We start from the raw sequence: 14,436 nt of genomic DNA on the forward strand, positions 1-14,436 counted from the left end.
TACTAAAAGCATTTAAATAAAGTTGTGTTTTCTTACCTTTAGATGGAGGTGTACAAAACAAACATAAGGAGTCATGGCATCTTTTGTCTAGCTTCCTGTTTCACTGGTAGCTACCAGCTCAACTTATAATAAAGCAGATAACACAGAGGACAGAGTTAACAGATGAGGACACAAATGCAGTCAGTCAGTCCCACTGCTGTTGTTCCTTCTAATGACATTTATAGTTTGTGTTTTTAGGTATGTGTACTTTAAAATAATAAATGATTAAAAAATAATATTGATTAATGGTTGTCACTATATCCTAAGCATGTGTGATATCGCCAATAATGCGGGTAACACTGATGTGTACACATGCTCAGAATACTCTAATGTAGATAACGTTAGAATTATTTCTCTTTTTTAATTGTTTTCTTGTTTCTTGAAAACCAAGGTCAAGAGAACTAAGTCATACATTTTGACTGGTGTGCAAGTAGACAATGTAAAGACTTTCTGTTTGAAACCACCAGACAGAAAGGAAAATGTCAGGCCCACTGCTCTTGTGGTGTTGTTTCTACAGCACAGTGTTCTTTTGAAGGAGGGCAAGCTAGCACCTTGGGTGTCTGCTTACGTTCTCAAACCAACAGATTTCACCAGGCTTTCTTGAGCATATGCAATTCTCCAAGGTGTAGTGAGAAATCATATAGACTGTTGATGGAAACCAGAAGATAATTCACCTCTAAAGCATGAAGCTTTATAAGTTCTGAACAACTTGGTGGGAGTTGACATATTTATGCTGCTCCTCGAGCAAAGGCCTTAAGTTTTTTTACTTGATTGTGGATTGATAATTTGTTTGTCTCTTAACCTCTGGAGGGTTGTGTACATCAAGTGGGTCATTCTGGTCACATCCCCCACATGCCTTACTTCGGGGACTCGCGACTAATGTCAAGATGATCTTACACCAAACGGAAGTGAAACACTGCTTATATAAATGAATTTGAGGAGACACAGGTGGAAGACGTTTGGGCGGGCAGCCCAATCACACAAGTGGGAAGTTTGACAGAAGAAGAAGAAAAAAGACACCAGACTTCAAAATAAAATGATGTGGGGAGACAAGGATGAAAACTTGTAAAGAACAAGCTTTCTTAGCACTAAGTGGTCATGACAGCTCCTACTGCAGCAAAGATCTAAAGGGCTGTCACTGGGTAGTTGATTTGAGAATAGTGGGAGTATTTGCTCCCATGATGAATGTGTTTTTAGCTGTTTGGGGAGACTGCTAAACACCTCGGGCCTCCCCCTCTGTTTAATGATGGTGTCCTAGCCGGGCTCAGATGGCTTCTCCTACACCACATTCAAACTATCTAGCTTCTGTGTTTGATTTAATGAGTTTGACTTTGTAAAAACAGAAAGCCAACATGAAACCACTCTCTTGATGCACATATTTGGATGAACTAGTTGAGTCCTGCTATGTTGTAGTTGCTACTGGCCCACGTTGATCGTGTTCCTCTTCTGTGTGAAATTAAACAAACTGATCACAACTGAACCTTACTTGAGCGCACACCGCTACAATGGAACAATATGTTGTTACTTCTTTGTGGTCAGCTTTGAACAGAAACGCTGCAGAGACATCCTGTTGACAGCTACACGGTGTGGTGGAGTAAGGGGAGTGACCTTGAAAAAGTACACACTGAAGCTTAATATAAAAGTCCACAGTCACAAACAAGTTGAAGCAGCTTTTATATACTATCGTCCTTTCTTGCGGAACAAACTTCCTCAGCATCTGAGGACTACTCAAACATTCAATGCTTTTAAGTCAGGCCTTAAATAATAATTTACTTCTCTTATTTTCATTATTTTAATAGAATTTTCTTAAATTATATTTCATGCTAATTTATTTGCCTTGTTATAATGTGTTTCTTTTTTTTAAATGTTATGCCTTGAAAAGCACTATGAATTGCCTTTGTGTCTGAATAGTGTTATATGAATAAACTTGCCCTGCCTAAAGTGAGACTGATCGTTGATCGGTAACCACACAGGGGCCAAAAAAGCGGCCCTGTTGTTCTGGATTTGAGTCATGCAATATGTACACCTACAAGAAACAGCTCAAAAGATAAAGTAAGAAGGTATGTTTTCTGAATGGGACAAGAATGGCCTTTTTTATTATGTAAAATTGAAATCATGGCCATTTTGTCTCATTGAAAGCATTAGTAGGACATCCAATCTTGAATTAAAATTTAGGACTAGGTGAATTATCACCCATTTTTATCACATACACTATATCTACCAGCTATAGATCTTGAGACTAGCAATGCTGCTGACAATAGGCCTACCGTATTTTCACAACCATAAGGCGCGCCGTATTATAGGGCGCACCTTCAATTAACAGCCTATTTTAGAAATATTTTCATACACAGGGCGCACCGTGTTATAAGGCGCATAGCATAGAAACTGCGTAGTGCCTGTGGTTTCATGACGCGTTCACTAGATCGAGCTGCGCTAAAAGGAATGTCAATAAAACAGCCAGATAAGTCAGTCAAACTTTATTAATAGAATACAAACCGTCGTTCTCACAACTCTATTCACTCCCAAAACGAATAAACAGCTGTTTTAATATTTTTCCCGAGTGACGTAGTGTTTTCGCGTCACACAGTTCGTTTAATAACAGCGAGTTACAACAGGCAGTGCAACATTTTTATCACAAGTGGATAATGGAGTTTAATAAATCTTCGATTTAGTGCAACATTTTTATCACGTAGTACCGTTGCGGTAAATCAAACGTTAGTGCAAACACAATATACGGTAACTCGAACTCTCGAAGTAGTGCAAAGCGATAGCAATAGCAATATAACAATAGCAATATAACAACGTTGTTCAAACGGTAATTTCCATATTCACAGTATGACCAGCCTTGTTAAGTTGTAAACACACAAAAGAAACACGTAAAGCTCACTTTATCAGTTCATTCCTCATCCAGGAATCCCTCGAATTCTTCTTCTTCGGTGTCCGAATTGAACAGTTGTGCGAATACGGCGTCCAACATGGCCGGCTCCGTCTCGTCAAAGTCGTCATCAGGGTCAGTGTCGCTGGTGTTGTCTGGCATTTCAGTGACAATCCCTGCCTTCCCGAAAGCTCGGACCACGGTCGATGCCCAGGCATTTACGATCCACTGGCAGAGAGTGAGTCCGTGTATGACGCTCGGCGGTCTCCCCGTCTGGTGAACGTGTGTTCGCCGTTCGTCATCCACCGCTCCCACGCAGTTCGCAGTCTAGCTTCGAATGCCCTGTTGACACCAATATTTAGCGGCTGGAGTTCCTTTGTTAATCCACTTCTTGCTTTGTTTCCTCGGAAAGCTCCGTTGAGTCTTCTTTACCTGGCGCAGGTCGTCTTGTTGCTTCCTCCACTTCTGCACCATTGATTCGTTCACGTTAAATTCTCTTGCCGTTGCTCTATTTCCGTGTTCAACTGCGTGACTGATAGCCTTCAGTTTGAACTCTGCATCAAAAGCGCGTCTCTTGCAAGGAGCCATTTTGGGGTCTTTACAGACAGAAATGGTTTGGGACTGAATTTACTGCTGTTACCTCGGCCACGCCTACTGACTACGGTAGCCGCGATTAACCAATATTACCGTAATCCATACAAAAGGCGCTCCGGGTTAAAAGGCGCACCGTAGATTTTTTAGAAATTCTAGGTTTTAGGTGCGCCTTATAGTCGTGAAAATACGGTAATCTTGTCTCACACAAATTTGACTCGTTAAACCTTTGGACTGTGGATTTGACATTTAAAGAAGAAGTGTTTAATTTCTCAAGTCAAGACTTCGGCAGGCCTTCCTTCCTGTATTCAACTCTGTAATGACTTCTGTTTCTACTTATTAGTGTTTCCTGATGTACAATAATTATCGTATTTTGCACGATCATTTGGATCTTTTTACATTCATGGATCCCCACAAGCCCAAAAATCGAATTTACTAATTATGTGAAGGTGTTGTAATTGCCTTTTGTGAACCATGAAGGGAAGTTTCTGTGATTACCAGCACCAGCCCCACATATAGATTGTGCATGGTGACAGATCTGGAAGTCATAGAGCCAGCAAAAAAACCAAACCCCAGAGCACATCACAAAGAGGGCCACAGATCATCTAGTAGATTTCATCAAGGACGTGTGTTCTGTGCTGATTTGGAATCATCATATGTTGCAACTTCCATAGGAATGCACATTAAGAGTGACTGCAACTTTGTTAGGTTCAAACTGTTCATATAACAATGCTGTAACTACTTATTATCACTCCTGACCAGAACCCTGACCTACTTTAGCTGATGTTCTATTACCTTGGGATAGCAGGGGACAACCTGAACATCCTGTGACACTCCATCCCCCATTTTCTTATATGTTCCTTTGTATATATCATGCTTTGTTTTATCATGTGATGCTTATGCTTTATCATATGACGCTTACACGTACGCTTATTGTAATCTTACATGTTTGTGTGCTAGTATAAGAATAAACCTCACCAGGGCCCACACTTATAGCTCACACTGCAGACGTGTGGTTGCCCTCGCAGCAAGTAAACTGAAGCTTTCGTCTCATTTCTCTGATGGCAACAGCACGGGAAGAAAACTGATCACTTCTCCCCAACAAACTTATGTCGGACATCCTTACAAGAAAAGTCTTCTGCGTTCTAAATGTTGAATCCATCCCTCAAGATGTGTTCTAATTGAGTTTTCTTTTAATCTAAAGTATTAAATGACTTGTTGTTTTTTTAAAAATGTCTTTATTGTACAACCTCTCTGGGAGCAACAAATAAAACATATTCCTAATCTCAAGATAAGTTGTTAAGAACTTTACATGCAACAATGCCTGACAAAACATGTAGCCCGCATTTGATTATTTGTCCAACCCGATGAATCGTTGTGACAAAGTGTAAAGAGTTTGTTTGAAGCATCACTGAATGAAAGAGTAAACACAATTACTGGTCTCTTTGTTCTTCTTGATTTGTTAAGATTCTGGTGGCTTATATTGGCATAATGGAGATTTTTCTCTTGAACCTGGTAATGAAAGAGGAAAAAACAATCACTCTCTACTTTAGACCACAAAAACTGTTGAAATCAAATTTTAAACCGATGTACATTCATGATACTGTTAATATCACATCAGTATCCTTCGCAAATACATTACATAAAGTGCAAATGCTCATTGATTTCCAGCATGACGCTATATGTTGAATTACTATGTCCCTGACACAACTCCGATTAAATAAAGATGGAGAGAAGATGACTGAATGGATGGATGTCTACTTCGGTAATCACACAATAGTCATCTTTCAAGCTTTCATAAAAAACTCAAAATATTTCAGTGAACATCGCTGCAATATCTGCAATGAACGTTGTATTACTGAGTTAATTTCTTACAATTACAATTTGCAAGAATGATTTGATAGATTTTTAAGACACATTCGTATTTAAATTATCATAATAAAACTCACACTTCCAGTCATATCACAGGATGGATCTGTTGGCGTACCTGTTTAAAGACGTGAAAAAGATTCTAACAACAAAAGTTTTAAATTAGAATGTTGTATAATTGACTGAAAGACAAGGGCTTACCTGTATTCTGGGAACTGATCCTCTTGTGCAGCTTAAACAGTGATAAAGCCAATAAAACACACAGTATAGTGGTGAATACCAAAGCACCAGTCAAGAAATATACAGGTTTGTCAGAAGAAGAGGCTCTGTCTGCAAATAAGCAAGAAAAATTAAACATTTTTGAGGATGGTTTCAAGTAAAAATTGTGCTTCGCTCACTAACAAGTCGACTTTTAAAATTACTTTAACTTTGTTTCACTTACTCTGTCCATACTGTCCAATGTCCAGCTTGGTTCCATTTCCAAACAGAATTCGTCCACATGTTGCAACAGCACAATAGTAGGTCCCAGCCTTGGAAGTATTCAAGTTTCTCATGGGCAAATTGTAGAAACAGGTGTTTTTTCTCTCACACTGTTCTTTCTTGCCTCCATGGGTGTAAATGAGCTCTGGTACAGACTCTCCTGACTTCTTGAACCAGTAAACTGTGTGTTCCTCTTCACAGGTCCCAGTATGTACTCTGCAGTTCAGAGTCACAAAACCTCCAGACTGAACAGACTTTGATGGTGACTGATGGACCTCTACTGGTACGGTCAAATGTAAAATCGGAATATGGACAATATAGATCTTTTCAAATTTAAATTCATGCATACTGCTACTGCCACAGTAATATACTGCTGAGTCTAAAGGGCTCAAACTTGCAATTGTCAGGTGGTAGTTTTTCTCTGTAATGTTACCTGAAAAGCGACCGTTCTTGAACTCTTCGCTAAAGCCTACATTGACATCATGTTCATAAAATGTAGAGATGAGCTTTGGTTTCTCTCCTTGAGTTTGCTTGTACCAGTAGAACGCTGATACAGGCTCGTCCTTACGGGAACACTGCAGTGTCACATTTTCCCCGATATTAGCAAATACTAAACTATTCACTGGATGCACAAACAAGGATGTTTCATCTGTCAGGACTGAAGGAAAGAATAACCCACAAAATTACCAAAAACTAGTCAAGTGCAAATGTTTAGAATGAAGTTATTAAAATATTCAATATGATCAAACTTACCAAAAGTCCATAAAAATAAACAGAGATATGAAGCCAACTTCAGCGATTCAATTGTGATGAGCATGTCTAGGTTAATGCTGAGATCCTCTACCTATGGACTACTCTCATCGATAAGTATGTCTGGCAGACTGCCCTGGTTTGAAAACAGCGAACACATGTCCACTGGATCACACCTCCTCCAATGTTTACAAGTCCATCTGATGAAAGTCAGCATGAAAAACAACTGAGTATAATTCAGTACACCAGGAAGTAAAGTAATGTTAAACTCATTGTTTATTTTCAGGGGACCACTGCTATCTGTATGAAATCCTCCACCACAGTTCTGTGAAACTTTCACAAGTTTTTAGCAGAAAGACTAACAGGATTAATTTGTAAAGTTTTAAGTAGCCACCTGTTACAACAGAAAATGTGTCACACAAAAGCATTTTAATAAAAGGACTTGATTATATTTTCGTACCTTTAGATGGAGGTGTTCAAAACAAACCTAAAGAAACTTAGCATCTTTGTCTTGCTTCCTTTTTCAGTGGCAGATACCAGCTCAACAAAGGTACGAGGAACTTCAAAGAAATGAAGTAGCTCACACAGGGGATGCCAACAGATGAGGACAAAATCACAATCCGTTCTCCTTCTCATGGCTTTGATGGCAATTTTATTTAAGTTTACTTAAATGTTGTCATGTCAATATTGTGTAAAGTGATATTGTGCCAATAACGCAATGAGATAACACGGCTGCGTACACGTGCTCAGAGTATGCTAATATAGAGAACATTCACATCACCACAATGTCATATTTATAACATTCTTTTTCTTTTTTGTTTTAAACTGTCATTGCTCTTGAAGTCAAGACAGTAAAACCAGACATTTTGACTCCTGTACAATAAGACATTGAGAAAACATCATGTTTGAAATCACCAAGACGGAGGAGTAAATGTCAAGCCCAAGTATGACCATCACAGCACGGTGGACAGGAATAAAAATAGCAAACAGGTATAACACTCACTGCGGTTGTGGTCTTGTTTCTACAACACAGTGTTTCTGGGGAGGTGCAAGTTAGCAGCTAGAGTGTCTGCTTAAGTTCTCACGCCTAGTGTGTTTATTCTAAGGCACCAGACCTAAAACTTATGCCAAACTGTTTTAACAGATAGGCTTTCTTGATTATGTGTAATTCTCCAAGGTGTAGCATCAGTGGACGAAAACTGGAAGACATAGGACCCCTCATGTATGAGACTTTTTCAGGTTTGACTAATGCTGGGAGTTGAGACTATTTATGCTGCTACTGGAGCCAAGGCCTGAAGTGCAGACATTGGGTTGTTGATTCATGAATTGTTTGTCTTGATGGAGTCAATGGAGAGCTAATAAAATGCACAGAAAGCTCTTGATGTTAGTGTCCTTTGGTGAGTCATTATGTTTCCCTGCCCCAGGAGATTGGAGTGGTTTCTAATTTCATGCAATATTTCATGGTTGCGTAGAGAATCGTGTCAACCATTGAAAAAGTTTCTTCAGTTCTGACAAGCTTAATGATAGAAGAAGCTATTCGCGCTCCTATCAGGCTCAGTATGCAAAAGCTCGGACACAACGGAAGAGAATCAGATTTGAGTTAAATCAAAGTCTGTTTATTTGGTCCAAATCCATTAATCAGGCACAGATACAAAGTCACAGAGTCGGCTGTCAAAACAGAATTCCAGTCAAACACTTTCTGGGTAAGAGTTAGAAGAAATTGTTTGGAAGGTCGCATGTAACAACAAGATGATTTGACACAGAAAGGCAGTGAAACACAGCTTATCTACATGAGTTGGAGGAAGCCAATGGGACACAGGTGGAAGACATTAAGGTGGGCAGTCTAATCACAGATGGGATACGTGACAGGAAGAAAAAAAAATCACACCAGATTTCAGAATAAAACAGGATGTGTGGAAAACGAGAACACTAACCTGTAAAGGACAAATGCTGAACACCATAAATACTGCATAAGACAAAGAGAATCTTTTTTAATCAATTGAAGTAGAAAGTGCTAAAGTTATTAATATTCTGGGTCTTCTGTGGCAAATTTGAGAAAGAGGGGTTGACTTCTTTCTTACGCCAATAAATCTTGCCCCCATTGGTTTAATAACTGGTAAATTAGATCGTCTGAATATTCACAACAGTGAATTTTTTATGAAAAGTCTTAGGGTCCAGATGGAAAACCTCCCGGCATGAAGCCTTTTCAATCATAATATATACCCCTTGCATGTTACTATGTTGTATTTGCTACTGGCCCATGTTGATTGTGTTCCTCTTTTCTTGTGAAATGAACTTGACTGATCACCACAGAATCTTTCTTGAGCAAGCGGTGCTACAATGGAACATATTTTGTTGTTACTTCTTTGTGGTCAGCTTTGAACATAAACTCTGCAGAGACTTCCTGTTTTGCAGCCCCACGGACAAAAAGAGCGGAGTGACCTTGAAAAAGTACACACTGAACCTTAAGCTAAACGTCCTCATGAAGAGGTTTAGTCATGGTTCCTACAGTCACACACAAACAAGGTGAAGATGCTTTTATTTACTATAGTCCTCACTTGTGGAACAAACTTCCTGAGCCTCACACATAGACTGCATACCCACAGAAAGTAGTCGAGCCAACAAAAAAAGTCAAAGCATAAGTGCGGCAGACATGAAAAAAATCACATGGTGACAGATGAGAGGAAAAGATTACGGCACGGGTTAAAAATACACAAGCAAAGGCGCTATCAGTAGTGAGGAGAATGAAAAGAGATGGTGATGAGGAACGAGGGCTGTTGTGAAAGTAAGCAGCATCACCACAAGCAGACATGCCCTAAAGAGCGGCAAAGCCAACTATTTCTGCTAGTTGGCTGAAGCCTGTTGCAGGCAGTGACAGTAAAGCCTTCTGTTGGTGTTGTAACACAGAGCTAGAGGTCGAAATTAAAGTTTTCAAAAACCACAGCAAAAAAGAATGGCAACACAAATACAAATAATATTACCTGCAGAGACCGTGGTAGCAGTATTTTAAAAACACTGCTAGGAGAACTGTGAACTCCAAGATTTTTATTGTGTTGGACCACATAAATCTGGCCCCCCAGATACGAAAGCGGTCACAGATTGAAGTTGTCAAACAATTGTCCGCCTAGTGTGAAACCCTTGGTATTTGACACTGACTAGTCGATTGACACCAGACTGAATGCTTAGAGAATATTTACCAAGCTCTGAATGATGAGGCCCTCTGTATAACTGCTTCCTGTCATGGTCTGCACAAGTGTGGTTATTACAACACTGAGGTGCAAGACACATGAGACTTACAGGGAACTACTATTGACCTTCATGCGACTTTCAGGGCTATCACAGCCCTGAATCTGATCTTACCATGCAACACAAAGTGATGCAGCAAGTCCAGCAGTCAAACTTCAGATCATCCATCCTAACAGATTTCTTGATGTGCTGACAAACATTTCTTCCAGGTTGCCTTTGGAGAAATGAAGACACGTTTTGACTTTGATGATGCCCTCTTGACCTACATTGCATGCCTATCTTCTAGCAGTTCCACTGATGCCAGAGCACAAGCAGAATATCCCTCTCTGTTTCCAGAGAGTATTGTCATGTCTGATCGACTTGACAGATGCTAAGGCATTGATGACCAGTGGAGGAGGTTGCCTCTTGAGATCCTGGATGAAGTCACTAAGACAATGACTGTGGATGAATTCTGGCATCATCTCTGCACTTTAGAGGACTTTGGTGGGAAAAAGGTGTCTAGGGAACTGGGAGAGTTTATCCTTGCTGTACTAGTGTTACCTCATTCAAAAACATCCCTTGAATGTGTTTTTCCCAAGTTAAATCTAATCAAAACAAAGCTGTAAAACTGACTCATCGCTAGATGGGCTCGTGTGTGAGGGTGGCTGGTGGACTTGTGGATTTTAAGCCAACAACCACGATGCTTGTCCCGGATGTTACACTCACGTTGTCAATTTGTATCATATTTCCGAGTTGCCTTGAACATAGCATCATTCAGCATGTCACATTCATGGATTGTCTTTATTGACACTGAGTTGTCTGTATTATAGAGACCCATTTGCACATCTTCAGAAAAAAAACACAAAAGTTTTCAAAGCTGTTGCTGTACACTATGCCAACTACCTACCTGGGTATGTTGTTCCACTCTCTTATACTCTTTAATTTCTACCAGTGCCACATACCATGCAAGGGTTCATCCTCCTTCAATGCTTGCAAAGTCCTTTCCAAAGGTGGAAGGGACTATCTTTTCTTTCCAGAACAGTAGCCTCAAACTCAATTTTCCTGGGGGCCGCTGGAGGCAGAGGCTGGGAGAGGCTGGGCCGCATCAGGGTTTCCACAAGAAAAGCTCTGATAAAAACATTCCAATGTTTGCAAATATCTTTATTTTTTTAACACAAACTAAGATGAAAAATAAATAAACAACTTAAGAATTAATGAGTGATTTATTTTCTTAATCAATAATAATAATAATAATAGAAAAAATAAAAATTGTCTGTGCTCATCAACCACCTTTCTCTTCACTGCAGGCTTTGAAAAAGACATGTTTGGGGCTGTGTAATCTATATAATTCCACTTGGTGCCACTGAAGTTTCTGTTTCAGTGTTTAGCCGACACACCCCCACACACACACCATGGGTGTAGGTTTATATAGGGATGGTGGTAGGGATATATCACAATCAGTGTTTGGGGAATACAAATACAGCAATATTTACCATTTTATTTTAATATAGTGAAAATATAAGTATTTCAATATACTACACATGTGGTAGCATTAATAAAAACAATTTTAAATTACTTCACGTTTTGTTTATGAGAGGTTCGACTCCGAGATGTATTCAGAGCTATGATAACCCGCCATTGCATCGTTATTTCATTGGCTGCGACAGAGTGAGGAACATTTAGTGGTGCCGCCAGTCAGGTAGCCTCACCCACGCAAAAGCGGTCCATCATAGTCCCTACCAACACACACATGCATCAACACTAAAATGTGACAGTTGCACAAGCGGCTGATTTGTAAAATTTGCTGTGAAGTGACTTTTATACAAGGCAAAGTTCTGTGTTTAGAAAAAGCGGCAGAGCTCTGTAAAGTGCTTCCTCTCTATATGCAAAGCGTCTTCTCTCCACCTTGGAACGGCCCCTCTCTTCGAGGACCAATCCGGCTCCGTGTCTCGGATATATATATATTAAAAAATTTCTTCCTTGCCCTCCTGGGCGGTGGCTCCTTCCTTCCTTCAGACTCGTGTCCTCTACCAGAGGCCTGGGAGTCTGAGGGTTCTGCACAGGATCTTAGCTGTTCCTAGGACTGCGCTCTTTTGGACAGAGATCTCTAATGTGGTTCCTGGTATCTGTTGGAGCCATCTACTCAGGTTGGGTGTTACTGCCCCGAGTGTCCCAATCACTGCTGGGACCACTGTTGCCTTCATGCCCCACATTCTCTCTATCTCCTCCTTCAGCCCTTGGTCCTTCTCCAACTTCTCCTGTTCCTTCTTCCTGATGTTGCTATCATTTGGGATTGCTTCATCGATCACCACCACTGTTTTTTGGTGTTCATCCACCACCACTATGTTAGGCTGATTGGCCAGTCCATACTCAGGACAGATGTTCCTGTACACTATGCCAGCCACCTGGTTATGCCGCTCCATGTATGCCTTGCCTGCTAACATCTTGCACACTGCTGTGATATGCTGGACTGTCTCAGGGGCATCTCCACACAGTCTGCACCTGGGGTCCTGTCTGGTATGGTAGACCCTGACGTCTATGGCTGTGGTGCTCAGGGCCTGTTCTTGTGCAGCCATGAGTAGTACCTCTGTGCTGTCTTTCAGTCCGGCCTTTGCCAGCCACTGGTATGTTTTCTCGATATCAGCCACTTCCCCAATTTGTCAGTGGTACATTCCATGCAGGAGCTTGTCCTTCCATGATAGCCCCTCAGGTTTCTCCTCCTTGGTGGGCTTTTGTTGCCTGAGGCACTCACTCAGCAGTTGGTGAGTGGGGGCCATCTTCTTGATGTACTCTCGGAGGCTTGTTGTTTCCTCCTGGACAGTAGTTCAGACACTTACGAGTCCTTGGCCCCCTTCCTTTCGCTTTGTGTACAGTCTCAGGACACTGGAGTTAGGGTGAAACCCTCCGTGCATAGTGAGGAGCTTCCTTGTCTTGTTGTCAGTGGCTTGTATCTCTTCCAGTGGCCAGGGTATTATGCCAGCAGGGTATCTGATTACTGGCAGGGCGTAGGTGTTTATGGCCTGGATCTTATGCTTACCATTCAGCTGACTTTTCAGGATCTGCCTTAACGTCTGTAGGTATTTAGCTGTGGCTGACCTCCTAGCTGCCTCCTCATTGGTACCATTTGCCTGCGGGATCCTGGGTGGTTCCCTGATGTTAGCAGCTGGTTCATCTGTGCTGCCAGGCATTCATGGAGTGCAGTCAGCTTCTTAAGCCAGAAGGCGTGGAACTTATCGGGCCCTGGTGCTGTCCAACTCTTCATTTTGGACACTCTTGTTTGGATGTCTGCTAAGGTCATGACTACTGGGTCTTGTTCTGGGAGTTGGATATGCTCAGTCTGTAAGCCTTGCAGCCATTGGGCAGTAGTGTTGTGTGTTGCCTCTTTCTCCCAGATATTCTTCCAGTATTGTTCAGTCTCAGCCCTGTGGGGGCCCTGTTGTCATCTTGTTGCCCTGCCATTGAGAGTAGACCTTTGCCGGATTGGTGGAGAACACCCTGTTTATTCTCCTTTCCTCTACTTCTCTTTAGTCGGGTGGCCAGGGCTGTGAGCCTTTGCTTAGCAGTCTCCAGTGCCTCAGGTATGGACAGTTTGTTGTACTTCTTGGGCTGCTCTGTCCTTGGATTCACGCCTCTACTCAGCTCTGTTAGGAGGCTGACTTCTCTCCGTGTTGCCATGATTTTTGCCTCTAGCCTTCTCCTCCATGGGACCATTTGCTCCTTATGGCTATTCATGCTCTTCATCTTGTAGCCAAGCATCTGTAGGATTACCGTTGCCGCTGCATACATAAGCTGATTGGTCTCAGTGATGGTAGTGGTAGGGATGGTTGACAGTGCCGTCTTCATGTCCTCCAGTAGAGATTGGTCTGGTACTTTGTCTATTAGCCTTGGCAGGGAGGTAGTTGAGTTCCCCCAGGACTTCATGATTCTCTCTCTCAGGTCAGCTGCCCTTGTCACGAGTCCGTCTGTCATTGGGGGGTGATGATGAAATCAACCCCACACTGACCTGGCGTCCTGGCTCCCCCTTGCCCTAGTATATTTGTACCGTGGGTGAGGCACACCGCTGTGCCTCGTCAAGTGAGTGTCTCACAATATAAAAATTAGAGATGTCCAATATTATCAGCCTGCCGATATTATATGCCAATATTGGCATTTAAATGAAATCTTGGAAAATTTCGATGTCGGTTTTTGCTCTTATAATGGCACAACATGCACATTCTATAGATGAAACGCTGCACCTACCTCTCCTCTCACTCAAAATATGAGAGATGTGATTTAGATTTAGAGATATTTATGTTTGTCTGGCACAGTTCTGTTAATGATGGATATAGGTAGGGGGGAAAAGCAGGAATAAAACAAACAAATAAACTGAATCATAACACTTTATTCCTCAACTGACTATTCTTGTGTTTGACATCCTGACAGAAACCACAAAGACACTGCATAAATAAAGACACGCATACTAAATCATATATCATCAGAATGGTTTATAATTATGTCGGGATTTGTTTTTTGGGGTTGCTCTTTTGTGTTGGAGCTTGGTTTGAACCAATAGCAACATTAAAATTAACATCATATTCACAAATAGAGCTAGTATTATGTCTTTTCCT

The 14,436-nt window shown here is 41.3% G+C and overlaps 1 protein-coding gene across 2 annotated transcripts; it reads right to left on the reverse strand.

Moving 5' to 3' along the window:
- Positions 1-4,720: 4,720 nt before the first annotated feature.
- On the reverse strand, positions 4,721-7,252 carry LOC130521990 (uncharacterized). 2 transcript variants are annotated; one of them, XM_057025884.1, is made up of 6 exons: positions 7,065-7,252; positions 6,608-6,804; positions 5,817-6,512; positions 5,576-5,704; positions 5,455-5,492; positions 4,721-5,017 (listed from the first exon to the last, which is right to left on the reverse strand). In XM_057025884.1, the coding sequence occupies exons 2-6, from the start codon at positions 6,669-6,671 to the stop codon at positions 4,814-4,816; spliced, it is 1,131 nt and encodes a 376-aa protein (XP_056881864.1). In that variant the 5' UTR covers positions 6,672-6,804; positions 7,065-7,252; the 3' UTR covers positions 4,721-4,813. The 2 variants fall into 2 exon arrangements, with proteins under 2 accessions (XP_056881864.1, XP_056881865.1); XM_057025885.1 differs by lacking the exon at positions 7,065-7,252 and having other exon boundaries at positions 6,608-6,935.
- Between the last annotated feature and the right edge of the window lie 7,184 nt (positions 7,253-14,436).

This window comes from Takifugu flavidus, chromosome 3 (genome assembly GCF_003711565.1).
Source record: "Takifugu flavidus isolate HTHZ2018 chromosome 3, ASM371156v2, whole genome shotgun sequence".
Classification (NCBI taxonomy): Eukaryota; Metazoa; Chordata; class Actinopteri; order Tetraodontiformes; family Tetraodontidae; genus Takifugu; species Takifugu flavidus.